At 35.9% G+C, this 23,797-nt stretch overlaps 1 protein-coding gene across 2 annotated transcripts; it reads left to right on the forward strand.

The window, feature by feature from the left end:
- The first annotated feature begins 423 nt into the window (after positions 1–423).
- Positions 424–21,538, forward strand: LOC139134757 (monoglyceride lipase-like). Of its 2 annotated transcripts, none has more exons than XM_070701783.1 (7): positions 424–831; positions 5,080–5,186; positions 6,630–6,766; positions 11,627–11,737; positions 12,070–12,159; positions 13,048–13,263; positions 18,503–21,538. In XM_070701783.1, the coding sequence occupies exons 1-7, from the start codon at positions 713–715 to the stop codon at positions 18,641–18,643; spliced, it is 921 nt and encodes a 306-aa protein (XP_070557884.1). In that variant the 5' UTR covers positions 424–712; the 3' UTR covers positions 18,644–21,538. The 2 variants fall into 2 exon arrangements, 1 of the variants encoding a protein (XP_070557884.1); XR_011552865.1 differs by lacking the exon at positions 18,503–21,538 and adding an exon at positions 15,981–17,730 and having other exon boundaries at positions 432–831; positions 13,048–14,254.
- Positions 21,539–23,797: the final 2,259 nt, after the last annotated feature.

The following is a 23,797-nucleotide window of genomic DNA, read 5'->3' on the forward strand; positions in this document are numbered from 1 at the left end:
CCTCCCCTATTCATTCCTACCTTTCAATCATTATTTGAGGATCTCTCTCTCTCTCTCTCTCTCTCTCTCTCTCTCTCTCTCTCTCTCTCTCTCTCTCTCTCTCTCTCACACACACACACACACACACACACACACACACACACACACACATCATCATCATCATCATCATCATCGTCGTCGTCATTTAATCATCGTCGTCTCTCCAAAGTCAATGCTATAAATATTTCCATCATCCTCTTACAGTCTCTGACTTTTATAGGCAGTTTCTCTTAGAGTTTTTGATAAAATGCAGTCACATTGTAATTTTAAAAGTATCCATATAAATTTGAATGTAGTATTAAATTCAAACTTGACCGTGATTCCTAGGTTCAGCCCTGCGTCAGTCCTGGCTTTCAAAAGTCTAGAATGTCTCCCTCTAGCGGCAGTTCAGAACAGTAACACGAAACACCACAACTCCAGCAAGCTGGCCACGTCGATCTTCAGTGAAGTGTACTGTCACTTTTGCACGAGTTTATTTTGCGCTTAGTGGTCACTGTTGCCGGTCAGTTAAGAGCCTGCTTGAATGTAACGACTGTTCGATGCTGCAACGAGCATCGAGTGGGCGCTGCTCTCTCACAAATCCAGTAATTTAACTTTGGGCAGCGTATGTGTACATCGTTCCTGTGCCAATTGGTACCTGGTCGTGCATGGTGAAATATAGAAGTTCGAAGTCATGCCTGCAGTAGAGAGTCCTCAGGGAGTCCCATACAGCGAACTCCCCCACTTTGTAAACAAGGATGGCCTTCACATTTACACTAGATGTTGGGGCCCTGAAGATGGCACAACCCCGCGGTAAGTTTGCCTCTGATCCAACGACCCGTGATTATGTTTACGTATCTCTAGTCGATAGTCGTGTCTCCAAAGTACATGTACCATTGCAGTGCAGTACGTGCTCCAGGTCGTTTCCAACCAAGGTTCAAAGGCAAGCAAGCTCTTTTCTGCACGCATATGCGAGAATATAGCTGAGAAGTATTTTGATATCAACCCCGACAGAAACGTGCCATCGGAGCTGAACTCTAGAAATTTGATAGAATCTTAGCAAAGTTATGGGAATCGTAATTACATTAAAATTTGGCAGAATTTTTTTGCGAGGTGTCGCATTGTGTGCTGTCATGTCGGGCACTACCACTTTACGTTGACCACAGTTGCTAGAAGAATTTCACCCCAAACATTGATCATGTAGAAACTTTCACAAGTGTTAGTGACAATTTCGATTAATGTCCATAGGTCATGATGGGTGGACGGTACGAAAATCGCTATCTATGGGTGATACATAGCACTCGTGCACCGCCAGCGAGGTGTTGCATTTTCGATAATATTGACACCAAAATGGTGTGACTGCACTTACTTCATTCAGATCTTCAGATCAGATACTTCATTATTTATGCACTAGTGAAATGCTATAAAATAATACCCTCATAAAGTTTTGACGTTTATAATTGTCAGCGTATTATTTTCATGATTGACCTACAGCATAGACAGACGACTGTCCATGATTACTGTACCAGGGCAGAATTTTTTGCGGGGTGTCGCATTGTGTGCTGTCATGTCGGGCACTACCACTTTACGTTGACCACAGTTGCTAGAAGAATTTCACCCCAAACATTGATCATGTAGAAACTTTCACAAGTGTTAGTGACAATTTCGATTAATGTCCATAGGTCATGATGGGTGGACGGTACGAAAATCGCTATCTATGGGTGATACATAGCACTCGTGCACCGCCAGCGAGGTGTTGCATTTTCGATAATATTGACACCAAAATGGTGTGACTGCACTTACTTCATTCAGATCTTCAGATCAGATACTTCATTATTTATGCACTAGTGAAATGCTATAAAATAATACCCTCATAAAGTTTTGACGTTTATTATTGTCAGCGTATTATTTTCATGATTGACCTACAGCATAGACAGACGACTGTCCATGATTACTGTACCAGGGACTGAAACCCTGGGAGACGCATGCATACCTCACTGGACTTAAAAACACTGATGTTGTTTACTATTAGGCCGGTCAAGGTCACTACCACACCTTTCCTATTGTCTGACAGGGGCTTAGACTGCATCTGTAGTTTGAGTCAGCACAAAATCTGGCCCTGACAGGGTTCACTGATGGAGTTGCAGCCTCATTATCAGTATCTTTTAACATTTTTCTCAGTGAGATTGTTTGAAATCAAAAACAACTTATGTAAACTACGAAATGGAGTATGACCACAGAATATTTTACAAACACTGGTGAACGTGCAACTCTGATTTTAATAACTGATTGATTTTTGACTGCTGGGAATGAGTTCACAAAAACTGTGAACAATAGGCCGAATCTATTACCAAGAATTGAAATACTGGCCTTTTCAAAGACAATGCACATCTTTCACAATACTTAGATCATAACAAATTCACCATACTAGATTTTTTCAGTGTATTTCATTGTAATAAGGGCAGTGGTGTGTTACACATATATCTTGAAGTTGAACAGCCATAAAGCTTTGATTTAGTGTAGTGTTAAAAATTTTATACGTGTGGATAAAATCTACCAGCAAAATGTTGATTTTGTTAGAAAAGTACTAATTATAGGGAGAACCTGTGTTTGTTTCATGTATTAATATATAATCCCTGGGTTAGCTCTGCTGTCAAAAAAACAACAAAAGGGATGAAGGTGGAAGATAGCTTGAAATATAAAACCATGTAAGTCACGCCATGTTGATTCCTGCATTTATGCCAATTTGCCCCAATGGGCAACCGTTATTTGCATTTAGTGTATTGTATTTTCCACAAGTAGAGCTTACATATGTAGCGAAACCCGTCAAATCTTTATGAAATTACAGTACAGTCTGTATTTGATAAAAAGCCCACACCATCAAGTTTAAAGATGTGGGAGGATGTATTTAACTATAAAAGGCACATACATTTTTTTTAAAAGCAATGATCTTTGTAATGCATGGCTGTGGTACGATCAAAGTACTTGAGCTGACATTGTAGACATAAATTTAATCTACTCAAATTGCTTCTTCAGCTAGTGTAGATTTTTAAAAACATGAGTGACCTCCGTCTATGTTTGCAATAAAATAGTTGTGACATTGGCAGGAATGCCAGACTGACAAGTGTTTGTCACTGATGTCAACCCATCTGTCCTCAGGTGAACTTTTGCCCTTTAGACCAACAGACAGCAAACTTTGATCTTTTGATCGAGGGAAGGCATGAAATCAATAATTGCAGTAAGATAATCAGTGACTTTGGCATTATCATGTTACGTGATATGGATTATCACAGATGTTCAGCAAGGAATTCATTCTCAGATCTGATAATCTTCTTACTGTACGCCTTGTGATATTCTCTACTTTCGCAGATATTGTCAGTTTATTTCATCTCTGTCAACAGCGGTTTTGTTTTGGCAAATTATTTCCTAGGGAAAAAATTGCATTACCATGCCCTTTGCCAGGCAAGCTGACTTTTAAAAACTTCAATAAGTACTTGTTATACCATACTGACTGAGAGAAACAAATCACAGCGTGTGATGATATACTTGAGGAATACACAATCTAATCACCATATCAGTGTTGTAGATAGAGTGTTTGTGAATCTTCTTTGCTGTCTGCTTCAGTGCTTGATTTGCCTCAGGGTGATGTTTTCAACCTACTCTAATGTAGACTCCACAACGTCATAAATAAAGGCACTGAAGTAGTCTTGGAGATACCCACTGTGCAAATTTTGTTTTTACGACTTGAAATGTAGGACAAGGTTACAAACCTTGCCCTCCCATGAACTCTACTGTGACGTTTATATTCGGAAAGGAGAGATAGTGTTGTTAGTCATCGCTTTAAGTATCTTTAATCTGCTTGTTCTAACCTGATATCATCCGTAACAGTCAGCTTCAATGTCATGTTTGATCAGGTTTTAGTTACACTTGGGTAAAAAAACTTTCCCATCGCTCTTTATATGATTTTCTAAAATCAGTATCATATAATATGCATACTCACGTTGCTCATGATGGTCTGCTTGCTTATGAAGAAAAGAAGAATATTTAAACATGTGCCTTTGGGGGGCATGGTTTGTGGATTTGTAATACTCGTTTCTTTTCTGTCTCTGGTATGTCGTCAAGGGTATGCTGCAAGGCCCTACGTGGAATTCAACTCAAGCTAGGGTATTTGTTATAATGTTAGATATCGTAGACACCTAAATTTAAGTCTGGACTGCACTTCATCTTAACATTTTGAAATAATACATCGCGTGCCTGCACATGAGATAGATCATGCAGGTTAGCATGTGTCAATTGTTATTTTTCAGGAATAATTGCATCATCAAGGTTCTCTTGTACATCAAAAACACTGTAAAAAAATGAAAAAAAATGCCAACAAATCTTACAACCAAGTGTTCCTTTAAGTTTGACATTACTTCACCATAAACAAACATTGGCTATCAGACCAAAGCTATATAGCTTAGATGTGATATTCATCAGTTCTGATGGTGGCGTCTCTCTTCTTTTGCAAAACCAGTCATGTACGTCCTACTCTAGAAAAATGTTCAGTTATTGTACCACGGTTGATTGTATCTGCATATATTCTTTCATTCTACATAGCAATTTCTTCAAAAGTGTAAATGACCACTTTGCGGTGTGTTGCTACAATCCCAATTTGCAATTAGACCACATGCACAAAAGTACTGATGATGCAATCAGTTTTTGAAATGTCCAGATACACATGCAAATGGCATAGGCTATCAGATTGAGCAATGTAATCTAATGGAAAACTTTGAATGGATGCCTCACTAATGTGGATCTTATCAGTTTTATTGAAAAAAAAGTGACACTCTATCATTACCCTTTTCCCAATCTTTATTCCCAGTTCCATATCAAAAGGTTTGAATACATGATGGAAATATCCCTGTCTCCTGCCTCTACAAACAGTTTCAAAGTGATATCTTGCCTCATATTTTTTTTATTCAAAATCCTGCACTGGAACATTTATTCAATGAAGATTGGATTCCCAGTGATAAAACCACCGAGCTGTAATAACTGAATTATTGCTGTGTATCGTTTCAGAGGCCTGGTGATGGTATTGCATGGTTTTGGAGAACACTGTGGACGATACGATGTGGTGGCAGCACCTCTAGTTGGCAGTGGAATGATGGTGTTTGCCCATGACCATGGTAATAGTCTCACTTCAATAGCCCTGCAAGAGGCCAGGGTACAATTTTATGAAGAATTCATTGTTTCTATTGATATGCATTTTTGCTGCCGTGATATGACAAATACAAAAACAGATGGTTCCAATGCACTCAAAATAGTATTACATAAATCAGAAAATAATAATGTGCAAAAAATATTACCTGAAATTTGTAATGTTGTGACTTACACGTAAGAGGGTAAGTATTGTGGATGCTTCAATCACTATGATATACTAGCAAGTTCATTGTATACTGTATACTGTATGCAGTATACTGCATGCTGGTATTACATAGTCTTGTAGAAAACTATCAGCCCTTTACACGTGTACCAAAAAACACATTTCAGTCTGAATTTATAATGAATACCATAGCAGTTTCTGGGTGTAAAAGGGGACAGTTAGTTTCTAACAAGGATATGTAAGAGTTTTGACCCTTGTCCAACCTCAGTACTATTGATAGCCTGCGGTGGAATCATATGTGATGTGCCTTCCGTTATACATTTCATCAGTTCGTCAAAGGTAGATCTCTTGGCACCTTACCATAGTGCTCTTAAATTTACCAGTAACTGCTAACTATCGTGTTGGGACTCATTACACACTGAGTTGGCAGCGTGTTTCACTACATGAGTAACATACAAACTGTATTTCATGTAGATCTCACTGCTAGCATGCATGATAACTGAATTCAAACCAAGACATTCTCAATTTTTTTAACAAGGTAACTAGGACATCTCATTTTCCAGGGTTTTCCCACATGATAATTCAAATTTACGCAACAATTTCGAAGCATGTATCACATTCTGTTGACCTGATAAAAAAAAAATGCAGGTATCTTATTTTAGTTTGTTTTCTTTGAAACCCAAAACAAAATACATATTGAAAACAAACAAAACAAAGCTATACGATTGCAACTTTTTAGTGATAGATTACGCAAACTACATCATCATCCCGCTGTCTACTCAATCCCTCTCATTGCTCTATGAGTAAACTTCATTCTGTCCTTCAACAGTTCTATCCACACATCTCGTCCTATTTATCTGTTGTATTATGTGTGTTATCTTGGTGATGACAAGGTAATGGCTCCTTCAAGTAATTCATTATGCAATTGCAAGCACCACAATTTATGTGCCAATTAGCAATTAATTTAAGAATTTGCCCACAATTTTGACAAGGTGATGCCACCAAAGTTCAGCAAAAAAAAATTATTTATTGAAACAGAAGGAATAATAAAACAGGCAAGGCATTAAAAAGAGATATTGCAAACTAGTTCCACAGTGGTAATTAAGTCTAGGTGTCCAGGTGGTATTTGCTAAAAGGTTGTACATGTCAACAGTTAAAGATGTCTTTCCATGATGTCACTAGGCTTTGTCAGTGGGGAAACATTTTTAAAAATAGAGATGTACATTTTTTCCTTTTTCATCTACAGTTGGACATGGCCAGAGTGAAGGTACGCGAGTGGATATAAAGGATTTCCATATTTATATCCGGGATTCACTTCAGCATCTGGATATCATGACGGATAAATATCCTGGATTGCCGGTTTTCCTAATTGGCCATTCCATGGTGAGTGAGCAATATATGTTGTTACAAAATTTGGATTAAGTTAGAATGCCACTTAAAATTGAAAAATGTAAAACTTTTACTCAAACTTTCCTCATGAAACTTTTGACCATGCTGTTTTAAATTCAAGAATAAAAGCCAAAGGTCACCATACAATTTTGGGTACTTTAAGGCGATACCGAAGGATTCATATTGCTAAGCAATGGTTGCTAAGGGTAATTTCCAAAATCAATCAAACTGCAAAGTTTCCATGGTTTTCTTTGCATAATAAACTAAGATTTGCAGAACCATACGATTCCAAAAGACGCACGTTTGTCGCGCGATTGGTCCGTGACGTCACACATATACAAATTTTCACTGCTCTACTTTAAAACGTTTCAGCTCCTACAAATTTGCACCAAACTTTCCAAAGTTTCAGTATGTAACTCATGAAATATCTGTTTAGAGCCCCTAGCATGGATTAGATTATCTGTTTGAATACAAATGATTTTTGAACAGGAAAATATCTACTGTGTCATTTTGTGAAATTTTGAAGGGTTTTACGGCGATATCTCATAAACGGTCCGGAATTTTTAGAAACGCATGCTTATCTATATTCTCATCTATGCCATCAATAATCCTACCAAAAGTCAGCCAAATTGGTTAACAATTGAGAGAGTTAAAAGATTTTGAGCATTTTCAAAATACCAGGAGTCGAAAATCCATAGAAAACAGTGGAACGGTAAGATTTTGCACGTGCAAAAGTGCGCGTTTGGAACGTAGCCAGCGATAGCAACCAACGCGCACTTTGAATCCTCCGGTATTGCCTTAATTTCCCTAAATTAAATTTAATGGCTGCCTATCCTATGTTTACTTTATGGGGAAAATTAAATTTTTGATTTTCACACAAATAAAACATTGAAAAGTTTACTTACTCCAAAAGCTTCAAAGCAAACCCAGACAAGAGGTAGTCTAAGATCAGAAAAACATTATAAAAATTTGAGAGTCCAAAAATCAAGCTATCCCTGAAACCCATTCTACCATAAATGAAGATGATGGTACCATACAGTACAAAGAATCAATTGTCCTGAAAAGTAAATTTTCAGTTTTTAAATCAACTTTTTGGAACCCATGCTTTGTGCAATGGAACAGTGATTGATTTTCAGTGTCCATTTTGTCTGTCCCTAAAGGACATACGTGTATAAATGTTTATGTGATGGTGATGGGTGTGTGTATGCAGGTATTTGTACGATATTAAACGTATATGTTGAGATGTGTGTATGCGATTATGTGTACAATAAGTAAAGGGAAGGGTTAGAAAATGATATTGAAAGCATGTCATTGAATCGTTCAATAATAAGGTACATGTTTACAAATGTGTGTATGCGGGTATGCGTACAATAAGGTACATATTCAGAAATGTGTGTATGCGGGGGTTGCGTACAATAGTATACATGTTCAGATTTGCCTGTCTGTCCACTGTAAAAAATTTAACGATATTTACATGTGCACCAAGAACTTACAAAAGTACAGTTACAAGTAACATGATAGTTTTAAAATACTTAGATACCTCAAGAACAGTTGTAACTAAGGAAGTAGTGAATGGCTGGATATTTGTTGTGTTTGGCATATATAGATGCTAAGAAAGCATACATATATACACCTTATCTGTTATGTATTTCTGAGTTTCCATGTCTAAATTAAAGTTCTGAAAAAGAGATTTTCAGGCGATAGGAACATAAATTTACTTGATTTAGAAAATGATTGATACAAATTTACCAACTCATGCCTCAGGGAATAGTAAAATATTGTAATCAAATCCTGAAATTTGAGATGATGAAGAGTGCTACACTGGCCTCTATAACACCATATTGTGGTATCAGTCTTCAGTTTGTGAAAGTTGAACCTCAACGATATTGAAAGCACACTGTGACATCAAAACGTTCAAGCACGGTGATGACTAATATTGTGTGAAGTAAAACTTCATGAGAGAAAAATCCTGTCAGTGTAACTGAAATACAGAAAACATAATCAGAAATGAAACACAAGAGTAATGAGAAAAGGCTGTCATGGGGATCGTTGCGTGGAAACATTGCATTTGAATTGCAGTTCCTTGGAGACTAGCTGTGCATACAGCATTATAATGTAAAACTAAAGTGTATTAAAAGTCGACAGGCATGAATTCAAATATTATGGTAGACCTCATGACATGATTATGGGAACACATTTTCAAATATGCCTGCTTGAGTGACGTGAATGTTTCACCAAGTACACACAAGAACAGGACATTTTGCCAAAATGTCAGTCATGTTGTGGAACAGTATTCAAAACTTGTAGATAGTGAAAGTACTGCGTTGGCAAGTCATGCAATATTTGACTTTCTAATCTGGCAAAATATTAACTTTAGTCATGTACTATGAATTATTGATTGCTCGGTTTGAGAAACACCGAAATGGTCTTTCCTGAAGTAAAGAACATCAATTGAATTTTATTACTTTGCATTCAGACGCCATACCTCAGTTATTACTCAAACACAAGACAAAGTTAATGCATACAAGTTTTTTGGCAGCCCTTTCATAAAGAAAAACCAAAGCAACTATTTGAAATGAATGTTCATGTTTTCCATCCTTTTTTTTGTGAACAATTCACAATTCATCAAGGCTGTCACTTCGACTTCATTGAGCAAATATTACCAAGATAACTGGAGGTGAATGAGGTGTTTTTACAAGCAGCATATTGCTTCTCGTTTGGCAGCATGTTGTTTGTAATTTTTACTCGTATAATATTGTAACATTCATCCCTGAGAGCCCCTATACACAGGTTCCATACGCTTTGGGAGAGTTTGAATTTTGAAGTGTCCTGAAACGTCTTTGAAAAATGAAATTGAGTGATGGAAAATTGATAAGCAATGCATAATTTTCAAAAAACATCACAAAATAATGATCAGTCATGATATTGTTCGTAAAAATGAGATGTAAAATGATGAGTCTAACTTGAATTTTTTGCAAAACTGATACCCTAGAAATGGTATTTTGGAGATAGTGATATATATATATATTATATATAATATATATATATACACAAAATGTATACAATGTGCCCTCCCGGTTATCACCATAATGGCTTTATATATATATATATATATATATATATATATATATATGTAATTGATAAATATGATATTTCAACTCCAAGTCTATAAATCTGAGGAAAGTCAAAATCATTCTGACCAAAGCATCCCTGAGTCACTATGAAAATATCATCATTTGATGCACATATTCTGTGTGACATAGGTAGTTTGCACCTAAAAAAAGTGGAAAATGTTAAACTTTTTCTGGACAGCTTCCATAAGGAAACTTTAAACCATACTCTTAACAAGAATGATAATCATCAGGTGTCACCATACACATTTTGGTACCAAAGAAACAAATTTGTCAACATTTACCAATATTTCAAATTCAAAATGAAGGGAAAGTTAAATTTTCAGTTGTCACATAACTAAGACTGAAAACTTTCCTTACTCCAAGAATTTCAAAATGAACCCCAACAATTGGTAATGGTAGACCAGAAAAGTATTGTTCAGTGAAAGTTTTACAATTCACATATTTGCATTTTACCTTAAGAAAACATTTCATATCACCTGTATGAATGAAGAAGGAACAAACTGAGATTCCTTCATTGACCTAGAGTTATCTCATGCGCATAGAGGTGTCTTTATCAATATTACTTTTTCTTTGCTCTGTGTGCAGTTTGCTTGGCAAATGTAAATTTTACATTGTTTGTTTGCAAAGTTTATTACAGTGACGCAAGGGTGCAGGACATCCAGATTCCATTGATATAAATATCGAAAAATAGGAAACCTCCCAATGAAGGACTTCTATGTCACTTTGGATATGACAAGTATGATAAACTCCACTAAATTGACCATTCTTAAGGGTAACGATAGGGCATGAGTTTGAATTATAAATATATAAACACTTGTTTCTACTTGAGAATGTCTCTTCGTTGAAGTTGGCTAAACCTGTGATAACATATCAAGAATTGAAGTTTCTCAGTATAGCTGATAACAAAGATTGGTAAATGATATTTGAATTCAACTCCATTTCCCATATATCATTGGGTAAGTTAGAATATACAAGGAACTGAGCCTCATTTTCTATTATAAAAGAGGAAAACAAAGCCAAGCTGCAAATCAATTGTTTCAGCTCTGCATCATCCAGTTTTGTTTGTAGAAGTAAAATACAGCCTGAAAATGAGTTGACGTAGATTGTTTCCCACTTGGATGTTAATATATCAGTATAGGATAAAGCCTGAGTACGAGGGCTCTTCTGGTATATAAAGTCCAACCCAACGATAAAATGTCGAGGCCGCAGGCCGAGACATTTTATCGTAGGTTTGGACTTTATATAACCAGAAGAGCCCGAGTACGAGGGCTTTATCCGACTTAAAAACTATCGCCCCTAACTGATATATTTTCGTTTTCAAAGTGTTTACGTCAACCGTCCCCTTTGTCAATGTAACATGTTTAGGATATGAATTAAAACTTTTATTTGTGAAATAGCCTTCCAATGTAATGAAACATTCTATAAATGCCCTAGTGCACATTATATAAATGCCCTAGGGCACAGCAGATTTTGTTTTTCAGCTGGTTTCCGCTGTGTTACCAAATTTGAATATTAAAATGTACCAGATGTCTACAGAATATGACATGTTCACTTGTGATTGGACAGTACTTTACTACAGCGCTGTCATTCGTTTTTGGAATTTGGTGACCAAGGCTTTATGAGTAAATAAAACACCCTGACTTGAGCACTCTGATTGGTCAATCAACAGTAGATAGAATTTAATGACATATTTTAACTGTTCCGTGTATCTAATCCACAGGGTGGTAGCATAGCGATACTGACGGCCTTAGAGAGACCCGAACAGTTTGCTGGAGTTGTTCTCATCGCACCGGCAGTTAGGGCAAACCCAGAAACAGCAACACCATGTCTGGTAAGTTCACATCAATTGTCTTGTTAGGTGTACCTAAACTTTGTAAATGCATGATGCTAACCTATGGATGTACATACATTTATAGAATTTCAATATTCTTGCTTTTCATGCTTGCCGTCATATGCTGTCACGCGTCCTTGATTTCAGTTTGAAAACATGCTTTCCTATTTCTGATTCTACCAACAGAATAATTATTAAGTCACTGTTTACATGCGAAGTTGTTTAACGCTGAATGTATAGATTTAAGTGTTGAGAATTAAGCCTGCTGACAGTGTTGAACGCAACATCTTTTATGAGCTTGGGGATTAATCCATATTGTGCTTCTTTTTCAGGTTTTCCTAGCAAAAATCACAGCATTCCTCTTTCCACAGTTACAAATAGACAGTATCAAGCCCGAATATGTCAGCAGGGATCCTAAAGAGGTGAGTCTGATAGAATCGGCTTGGTAACACGTACAGTACCCGCATCACAAACAATATTCCATATTGTGCCAGTTCAGAAGGACAGAGTCATCATAGCCTTGGCATGCAGCAGTAGTGTCGTCACATGGGTCATATACTGTAGTAAACCGATTGTATAGTTTTTTGTGAAGGCCAGTATGGTTTTTTCTATTGTTGATTTACGGGTTTGTCTATTTGAATTACTCATGTAACATATATGCCGGTACCTCCCTGCAATGTGGTATGTTGCAGGTCATTATGATCTGCTGGTAATTTAAAACTCTGAATTGCTAATTGTGCACATATTTCATACCATGCTGGTGTGTTCATCTCACCAATAATGTGACGAAGAGTGGAAAGCTAAATAAGAGCATAATATACTGTCAAAAATTCTAGATGTGTAGATTCTTCATCACTGTTTGCCACAATATTGAAATAGCCTTGAGAAAATGAATAAAATGTCTATCTAATAGGCTAGCTGCTCTAATATTGTTTACTAATTACACTCCTTGCTGTTGGTAGTGTTAGATTACCAGTACAAATCAATCTCACACTCTATATAGTCAAAACTTCTCCTTAATTGTGTGACATGGGCAATGATTGGATAGAAAACATTCTTTTACCACTGTGCATGAAATTTTATCCAATGGTACAATGTGTATTACATGGACGTATAAGACAACAGGACTGTGATAATTGTGTATAATGTGTCATTGATGACATGTTTCTAGTGTGAATTTAACACAATTTGTGGTCATGTGAGAAATAGAGTTTTTACATCCCAAACTCGGATAAGATTTCTGATAAGAGTTGGGGATATTTTTTCGCATGCGAGATCGATTTTTTCTATATTGGCTTGTCTTCCTGCAGGTTGAATTATATCGCACTGATCCTTTGATCTGGCATGGTGGTTTAAAAGCAAGGTTTTCAGTTCAAGCTTTGCGTGGCTTTCAGGAGATTGAAGAAAGACTACCGGAGATAACCTGGCCGTTTCTTGTACAGCAAGGTGATAAAGACAAACTCGTTGAAGTGGCCGGCTCTCGTTTGCTGGCAGAGAAAGCTGCCAGTACTGACAAACAATACCAGGTGGGAAAATTTCAACGCCATTTCATGACTTTTCTAACCACAGTGAACCTTATACTCTTAAATCTTCATCAGCTAGGTCACATGCTACTCATTAATAGGTGACCCGGATATATTATATTGATTTTAATCAGTGCAGACTAGATAACATGTCTCTAATTATTTGAATTTGATACATCTTAGCAAAGTGGGTTATGGTTTTATGGCCCATGCTTCCATATGGCCCATGGCGGCAAATTGTACGTAGGCTAGCCCTGTGAACAGCACCAGACAGCATTGCAGTCGTTGAGTTTTTATGGACAAGTGAAATTTTAGAGATCATCCAATCGTACACTTCTTAACTCAATCAGGTACAACATGATCATGCAGCTGACCTACACTAGATTGAGGATCGAGCCCTTTACTGTGATTGATTTGCAAGCTTTTCAAAATGCTACGAAAGCCACCACCACAAACCATTCCATTCATTGTTACTTTAGTGAGTCTGTAGGTCAAGCTGACATTGCCATGGTATTTGGAAGATGTTGTAGAGCTCAGGTTTGGCTGTCATATAAGCTTCAGACATTCATGACAATACTTGTATGTACGGTACCTAATCAGATAGAGAAAACACACTATCCAATCGACATAGATAAACGTAAAGCTAAATTACAATTACAATAATATGTACATCTACCATCAAGAACAATAGAATTTTGTGTGAAAAAAGGTGTATGGAACGCCCATTACGTCTGTTTACTGTTTGAGGCTTCCCCAACCAGGTTGCATCAGCGCATTCACTGTTTAACGGTTTCAAGAGACCCAGTGGACGATTGCCAGATTGTCTAGTGCTCGGTACGTGTAGTTCACAGACGCTCCTGGGAAGCACATATAAATTAGCGTTCCATACTTGTGCTATAAATCAAAAGAAAAAATTGTTGAGCTTGCATTAAAACAGTCAATACCCCGACCCATTTGATGCCACAATCATGAATGTAAGATTTATTATAATAAGGTACAAAAACATAGGGCCAAAGTCCCTGAAGCTACTATAGACATGGATACAAAATAAGTATTTCCTGACTGTATGAAATTATCTCACTAAGGTCATCCTAGGGACTTGTAAACCAAATATTAAAGCTGTCTGACCAGTGGTTTTGAAAAAAAACAAGCGACTCAACAGTCGACAGAGCTCTGCGTGTTATGTGACACATGAATTGTTAAAGAAGGTGGATATCTTTGATAGCTCATTTCAGGATGGCCTGACCATAAATGGAAAAAAAAATCCGTAACAATACAAATTTGCATATTTCTTCACAATTTTAACAAATCTAAGTTGAGTTATCCCTATTTTATCTACAACACAAATATTAAATCATTAAGTACTGCAGGTTTCAAGATATTTGAGTGGACGGACGCCTCACTAACGGACATACATACATACATACATACCGGTACATACATACAGACATTACTGATAGTGGATGCTGGACGGATACCCATCCCAATAGCTTCTATAGACTATATTAGTCTATAGTAGCTAATAAACGAGAGTTAATTACATTCTAATTAAAGTAAACAAGACTTGCCTAAATCAAGATTTACGTCATGAAAAAACAGCATATCTGTCAGGTTATAAAGAATCTTAAGCCGCTTATCTTTATAAGTATTTTCATCCTATTAACCAAGCACATTTTAACTTTCAAATTAACATTGTAAGTAAGTTCTGTTGAATAAGTTGAGACTGTACATACTCAGAGAAAGCACACTGAAGAGACAAATGTTTGAAACTTAAGAAGTTCAAGGTCATCCAAAGCATTATAAGGAATCATGTAACACTTTCATTGCACTGTTTACACAGATTGCATAACTGCTATAAATAGCACATGAGGAATCTTACAGCCCAGCTTTACCATAAAAATCCTATCACTTTGACCTCTCTTTTAATTGACCACTCTATTTTTTTCCTCAAACAGTAATTTTATTTTATCCTTACCAAGTCAACCATAAATGGAAATTAGAACTTTCTCTATCTCTATTTATTTGACCACCCTATCATGACAAACTATAAGATAACGTACAGGGCACAATATAAAATGGTGGTTCAGAATATGTCAAAGTTGGGATTCAAGAAAGTTGCCTTTACGTGTTTTAATTCTTCAAGATGGTAAGCATTTCACCATGAACTGTCAAAAAAGTTGAACTTTCTGGTAATTCTACACTAAAATTATTTTGGCTTTGATGATTTCCTAATTAATTCAATTATTTAAAATCATATTAATTATTTTTTCTGGGTGAATTGATAGGGTTTATACAGTACAAGAATTACATACAATGTAAGTCAAATTTTGACCAAAAATGACAAAAAAATTCCTTAAAAATACAGATTTGCATATTTCATCACAATTTTAACAAATCTAAGTTGGGTTATCCCTAGGGACCTGTCTACCAAATAACAAAGCTGTCTGACCAGCTGTTATGAAGTAGAAAATTTTTTATTAAAAACGTCTTTTTGGCGCTAATTTGCATATTTTCAACAATATCAAAAGATTAAAAAAACTAGTTTCTCAAAATCATATTTTTCATCTACACAACAAATATCAAATCCGTAAGTACTGTGGTTCTCAAGATATTTGAGTGGACGGACGCCTCACAAACGGACATACATACATACATACATACAGACTGACGCCGGACGGATACCCATCCCAATAGCTTCTATAGACTATAGTCTATAGTAGCTACAAAAATAAAGGATGCGCTCTGACAATGACGTCACATATCGCCCGATGCGAATGCTGCACCAATAATTTTGTGTATCTTAATTTTGTGATATTTTCATAATAACCTCACAGTATAACATAATCTGGAGTAACAGATTACTGGAGATGACATATATTGGATTCATCATTGTATATTTTACATGTATCCCACCATTGGTCCAAAAACTTATCAAATGTATGAATTTTTCATACACTTCATACTAAATTTACCATGAACAGACAAGTGCATGCATGCAGACATGTTTTGAATTTCAGTGTAATTTGCTTGACAAAACTGAACCTGGACAATTAGCAGTGCTGAAAACCTCTGAAAGAACATGATACAGTTATATATGAACTCTTGCAGCTAAGTGTTTTGGTAAAATGGGCTGATACATTCACAATTTAAAATTGCATTCTTTAGAATTATACAATGTGTAAGGTCATAACTATGAAATGAAAATTTATCCCCCCACGTGTCTAGTATTTAAGTACTAGGTTTTTTAATCAATAATTTTTAATTGTGTTGAATTTATAAACACTACAATATTTTGTTGAATCGAAACTCTCCAAATAATATTTCTAAAAAGTGACAAATAGTCAATCAGTATGGAGCAGATACCCCTCTGCAATGTCTGTAATCACAGCAACAAAATGTTGAAATTCATTTATCTCATGAAACTTCTCGACAGCTTGGGATAATATCAGACTTTTACAAATGGTCTCAATTAGTCTAAATTACTCTGATTGTAAGACCCAGCCTTCAATCAAGATGTACCATTACTTTTTGGAGTTACTGGTGCTGCATTTATTAATAATGAAGTTAGCAAAACTATTTGTCCGTATGCAATGAAAGTGAAAAATAGGAAACCATCACTCTCTATGCATTTGCTACAAGTCAAACGCAACTACAACCTCAAATATGAAATTGTTATTGAGAGACAATTAATACAAACTAGACACACATTGGTGTAAACAGATTAAAATACTACCAAGAATGACTGAGAATTGAGAACTATATACTGTTACGCCTACATGACAAGCACTGTAAGCTTTCAATACTGATACTTATGTAATACACTCAGTCTGTATCTCCAAATTCAAAACAGAGCCAAAGGTTTAGATTTTTGTTCCTTCACAGTTAGAAGTGGCTAATCATTCTCAATTGTTTAATGTACAAGTTACAAATATGACATGTAAAGTCAGATTTAGACACAAATTGGACAAAATAAGACAATTTTCCGTATAATGTGGCAAAGTGGACTCAACCAATATGGCCGACTAGAATGAACATTTTTACACATTCAAAATAAAAGAATCAGATGTATTTGAGCCACACTTTCTTATTGAAGTAGGTTTTCACCTATTTCCATTTCATTAACACTTTGTTCACCTTGCATAGCCCAGCACAATACTTGAACTGAATTCTGAATAGCCTTACCATTTTGTGATGTAATTAAACTTCTAAGTACAGTCCCATGAGAAGTACCAAATCAAAATTCAACTGTGGGAAAAATTCATGTACGCAATATATCTTAATCTTGTGACATATATGCACCTATCAGTGCTTTCCAAGAGAAGGGAATGTAGGGCAACAGGGGAAACTGATTGCAAATTGTATCTTGGCAGTGGCAAAATTGACCACCATGATATGCCCGGCAGTGGGGAATTTGACAATTGTATCAGGACAATGAAACTGAAACATATGGGTCAAATGTTCTGGTTGCCATGACTATCATTGTACCACATGATGGTGGCGACACAGACGAAGACTGGTTTTGTGCACTGTGTCTAGAATTTGGACCGATACAAAGTCCTAAATTACCTACATGTATACGTATAGCCTCAATTTTCCCCTACTATACGTATAGCCTCAATTTTCCCCTACCCTTGGGTATTGACATATATTTTGTAGCCTGTGGATGGGGTATTTGACATGGTTCAGAAAAAATGTTTCATTGCCCTGTAAGGCCTGCACCACTCTGGTGGAAAACATATATATGTACATCATTACCTTGATATTTTTATTTACCCAAATATTTTACCAACATTCTATGTGATTGAATTTTTGTAGAAGTCATGATTTCTACAAAGATTGAGAAAAAATCAATTGATGTCTAGGTATGTGAACAGAAAAGAGATCAGATGTACAATTCCTAATGTTCCATCTCCCAGAGGTGTTCATTGCTGACCTGTGTGGACAGAGTTCCTAAAGAGAATTACACTCACAGCCTTTTTCATTCATTTCTGGCTTTTCTTTGTTGCAGTACGTTGCATTCCCAGGGAGCCTACCACATAAAATTTGTACAAGTACCTTAATATACTGGTATTCCTACGTGGTACTGTATCATGACCCACACCCACTATTATGTTGCACAGTGTGTTCAAATTTATTTGCACTAAATATTGTAGTGATTTAACATGAGCTCAATTTTTTAAATATGATTCATGCAGTATTTTCACCATCAAAGTCAATGTCTATTTTGATTTCCCTGCGGCAGGAATATCCTGATCACTTCCATGCTCTGCATCGGGAGCCACCGGAATATGCTGCAGTTGTAATCAGGGATCTGACATCATGGATCGTTCAAAGAATGGATCAAAATCCAGCCAAACCTGAAGACGTGCATCTCAGGGAATAACAAGTCTTCTTCTTGTCCTCTGTTGAGCATTCAAATCATTAGGGAGATATTTTCAAGAGCAAACTCATGAATACATTTGCATATATTTGCATATTCATATGCATGGCATGGCCTGTACATGGTATTTCCATTGTTGGATTGAACTTTTGAGACAAAAAGTTAAAAACGATCATTTAGTATTTTACAATACAGTAAAACCTGTCGAAATTGAACTGTTGAGGGACTGAGAAAATTGTTCAGTGTGGAAAGGTGTTTGGTTTATAGAGGCCCTTTCAACATAGAGTTGTATTGGAACGGGACTGGGAAACGGTTCAGTTTAGACAAGTTTCCAGTTTTGACAGGGTTCGGTTTAGACAGGTTTCACTCTACTTTTTATAATCTTATAAATCCATTTGCAAGATGAGTGGTGAACCAGGATGACTAGGTTCAAGCCTGAGTGAGTCTGAGTGTTTTGATATGACCTACGCCTGTTGTCAGTATATGCTTACATTATTGTGCCAGAAAGACATTGCTTTTCAACGCTAGTGAGTGGAAAAGCAAAGTTCTTTTTTATTTTCAAAAAAACAAGAAAGGCCATACAGAAAACAACTAATCTTCAAGTGGAAGATGCAACACGTCAGAATTAGTTCCTAGTTTGCTCTATTTCATTCAGCTTTGACTTTAAATCAGATGCATTGCACAGATTATAAAAAGGCATTCCACCTTAAAATAAAGTAACAGCCCACTTGAATGATTGGTTCATAGTTGATTATCAATACCAATTTAAATATGTCCATAGGCATGTAAATTCAACATGCTGTCATTTTCATTAATGATGATGATAAAGAATTTGCATAAAATACAATTTACGCAGTACCACCTTCTTCAGTACCGCTTTCTTAGTTTTTCACCAAATTGTAATATTTCATTCTGTGATAGGTAGTTGTATGATATTACATGTATAATTCAGAAGGACATGATTTTCTCATTGGCTGGTTCTCATCATCATTAAATTACTCAATTTTGCGGGTTAATACAATGAAAAATACATGTATGCCACTAATTCTTACAAATTTTGTATGATAAGATGTGTTATGATAAGATTTGATTTGTTGGACAGCAGTGAAAAAAAGTTTTATAGTGACTTGCTGATTCTGTTAAATATATCGTTTTGTTATAAATAAAACCCCATTTGATATGAATTCAAACAAATACATCACATTCATAATAGAGTATTGTGTTTCAGTGCTGTCTTACAAGCTTTGCAAACCAGAAACACCTCCATCATTCTGACAAGTGTACAGAATCTGCTGTAACATATCATGTGTGTGTGAATGCAGATGACGGCCTCTGCTCTTTCATTGGATTTCTGTACTGTAGAGTAGTATATTAGAGACATTCAGTTCGAGATTTCAAAAGTTGATTTCCACTGGGAGTTTATTTTACTGTTCTGGTGAGATGGGAAAAAAAGAGCAAGTAATCTTTTCAGGGCTGATTGGGAGTGCTTGCAATCTTTGACAGAAGGAATTTACACACACTGCTGCTGTTCTGGATGTCCAATGGTGTGAGCAGTGTTATGTATTGATGTGAGCAGCTGACACACATAGTGTCTATCTTGAGGGAAGAACAGGGCAAACCAATTTATCGATGCCTCCAGGGTATCACTAGACTGCACGAATTCCATCTACGGAATCCGACTCCTCTAAGTTTTAGCTAGGAGGATGATAGCAGGTGCTATAGTGCATTCTGTGAATCAAGGTACGCTTTAGCATTGTTAATCAAGGTTCACAGAATTGCCGTTTGCTCATGTTAACCCTTTGAGCACCAAAGTCAATTTTTGTCACCTTAAGAAAATATACTCCAGTGAATTTTTTTTCAAATTTTTGTCAAAATTTTTATAACAAACTGTAGCCACTGAAATGTGATGTCCATTTGGTCAAAAATTATCAAGAAATTACAGAAAAATTCAAAAAATTGGTAAAAATGTTGCACTAAATTTTGGTGGAAACAATTACAGCACTCAAAGGGTTAATATTAAATAAGCTAATGGAAATCTTGCTAATTCTCTCAAGTGGAATTTAGCTTAATTTTTAATTACGCATTCAGTTTTAAAAAAACAACAGTTTTGAGTTTTGAAATACAATTTTTCGTATGAAATCTTGCACAGTGGATACCAAGACGTTTGAAGTATTCCACTTGATGGACATGCCTCTGAATTTTCAAAGATTGATTATTTTGTTATCGAATACCACATTTGTTTCAGTAACCACTCAATTACCACTGTTGTGATATATGTTGCGTTTTCAACATTACGTAGGCAGTGGTGCAGAAATTCACAGACTATCAAGCATTAATTTTGCAGTCATCAAATGAATCAACATTGAAGTCGGCAACATCTGTGCAAAGGAATACTTGTATAAAATACTGGGTCCTACATTTTTACATCTTTTTTTAGCCAATGAGATTAGATAATAAATCAGAAAAATAAATAGGCTTTCAAGTTTTTTGTTTCAAACACTTTTGATATGCGATTCATTGTTTGTGACTTGTGCTGCTTTCAATGAAACAGAGCTCCATTCTATATGTACACATGTTTAACATGGCTATTAATGAATTTGAGAGTAATTATAGTATATTTTTCATGTTACATGTAAGATTGACATTTGTTTTCAAGTTGAACTATTCGTTCCTCCACTCTGGGTAATTATCAATTAATATGCAAAGTGCCTACAATAGACTATGCACTCTGACTTACCAAGAAGGTTTTCATCTGGGCTTGTAAATTCCATGTTGTCTTCTGTATAAATATTTTACTTGTTACAAGATATTCGTGTTTCAGATGCCTAGAAAATACTTTAATGTACAATCTCTGAACATGTTTTTGGGTTTTTTCAAATAAACTTTTGAAAATAAAAATACTTGTCATTATGTTTCACTTGTACACCAGTTTCATGTGGTGTCACTACCTTATATTTCTAGAACTATCCCTCCCGCAAAGCTTCTAACATTCAATATCATAAATTTGTACATTTTATTTTCACAAAGAAAATGTACTATTATGCAAGAACCTTTATCCATTGTCACAAAAGTCACCAAACGCTTCCATGGATGTTAGTCTAGGACAAACAAACTATTCTTTGATGACCCACAAAACTTTATCAATTGGCTACTGTAAAATTTTGTTGTAACAGAAGCAAAGTTGTACATTATTTTTTTTCATTGACTTGTGCATTGTTCAGTTTTGTCAAAGTCATGTACAATACTCGTAGCCATACCATTATATCTTGATACTATTCCTCTATTGTCAACCTTTGTTCCTTGCAAATATACCTGATCCATACCACTCCATGATAATCCATGGTACTGTACCAGACAGAATAGCTCTATGGCATGGTGGTGGACTATTTGGATTATAGCCAGAAGAGATTACAGCAGAGAAAATATTTGACCTATGAACTTGGCCTAATTTGATGGAACCTATTGAATGGCAGCAATAAGAGTGGACAAAAGATAAATTGGATTAATTGGATCAATCAGATTAAGTTACTGGGAAATTACTTGGGATTAAGTCCATTGTAAAAAGCAATTAGGATATATGAAAGATTCAACAACCAAGACTCTAATGAAGTGCTTTGATAGATTAGACTTTCGTTTTCCACTGTCTTCATAGTTGGTTTGTGCTCAGTTGCCAAAATTCTCTCTTTATACTTAAAATAGTTTTCCCAGTGCATTTCCATTGTTATAACACACTAGACCTTCAATTGTCTATGAGAACTGTCTGGCATATATACTGGCAGAAAATACACTATAAGGCAGTTCAGAATTCTCTTTAATAACGAAGAAAGATACTCAGTGTAACTCATCTCCTACCTGGTCCCTACAGCCCACCAGGCCATATTCCCATCCGGGCTGTGTTCATATAAATACAGGAATTGCAAATGGAAGATGCCTGTCACCCCAAGGATAAGGAAGTGTATATCCTTCCTGTGCATGTAATTACATTACTGCTTGAAGTTTGCTCTAAACAGTGATTTATGAACAACTTGATGTGAAATGACATCAAATTTAATTTGTCACTGTGATCATAGGGAAATCTGTGGAATTATAATCTATACTTTCATATTAAAATCTGGTATGTATAAAATTCAGGTACTGGTAGAAAATGTAGTGGTACGTACATGTAGTTATAAATTTGATCGCAGGCAAAACACCATGCCACTCTCTCTTACTCTTTGTACATTTTCCTTCTTTTGATAAGATAGATACTGCATATTTATTTGTTCTTACGTTTGGTTGTCTGTATTTTCAGACTCGATATATCGGAAAATGTTGACTTTCTGCCATATTAATCACAACATATATTGTTCTGCTATATATAGAATTTTCATCAGCTTTCATCTCTGCTCGTCAAGTCTTACGGCAAGGCACACATATGTTTTTAAGCATATGGATGCACATTTTGTTCCATTAATAGAATGGGTTTGCCATATAATACCAGTAGTAAGTAGCTTTTGGTCTATTTTGAGTCAATCCATGGGAATAATGGGCCAAGTACAGCATATGCCACTATTAATTACAAGTGAAAGATTTCTGAAAGTGTTCATAGCCTGTGAATAACATGGTGTTCTGAACACTCAGGTCTTTTGAGATCCTGTACATATTCATGGACTTCGATCTTTTGAGAAAAAAAGACACTTTAAGTGTGTATCCAGTCATGTTGATGGTTACTGTATCACTGTAGGTGGTCATAATGTGGCTATTGTCACGACTGCTACACTTCTGTTTGTAAATAATTTGTTTTTAAAATGCATATTGGTCCCACTTTTTTCTGAAACTGAGAACTTGGATCCTGACGACTTAAAGCTGAACCAAGTGACATTCAAATGTGCATTTAGCACATTTTCAAATCTGATTACCATCCCTGCATGAAAAAATCTGTATCAGATATGAAGAGTTTAAAATTTGCTGACATTGTAATATTAGAACTGGAGCATAACACCTACAACTACCCTCACTGATACCATATTTGATTGTCATTGATTGGACCTAAATTCCCGTCATTGCACAGATACATTTTAAGTTGGCTCAGCTGAAATACTTCCAACTCATAGCTCTTATATTATCTACAGAGGTCACCTGAGGTCATTGACTGTATAATCACTGTGGTGTAATCTC

Source organism: Ptychodera flava, chromosome 6 (assembly GCF_041260155.1).
Source record: "Ptychodera flava strain L36383 chromosome 6, AS_Pfla_20210202, whole genome shotgun sequence".
NCBI lineage: Eukaryota > Metazoa > Hemichordata > Enteropneusta > Ptychoderidae > Ptychodera > Ptychodera flava.

Excerpts from the sequence above, each read along its gene's own strand:
- LOC139134757 (XM_070701783.1), top strand. The coding sequence starts at position 713 with ATGCCTGCAGTAGAGAGTCCTCAGGGAGTCCCATACAGCGAACTCCCC. Across the intron at positions 6,767-11,626 it reads TCCTAATTGGCCATTCCATG|GGTGGTAGCATAGCGATACT; the intron begins GTGAGTGAGCAA and ends TCTAATCCACAG. Across the intron at positions 13,264-18,502 it reads GTACTGACAAACAATACCAG|GAATATCCTGATCACTTCCA; the intron begins GTGGGAAAATTT and ends TCCCTGCGGCAG.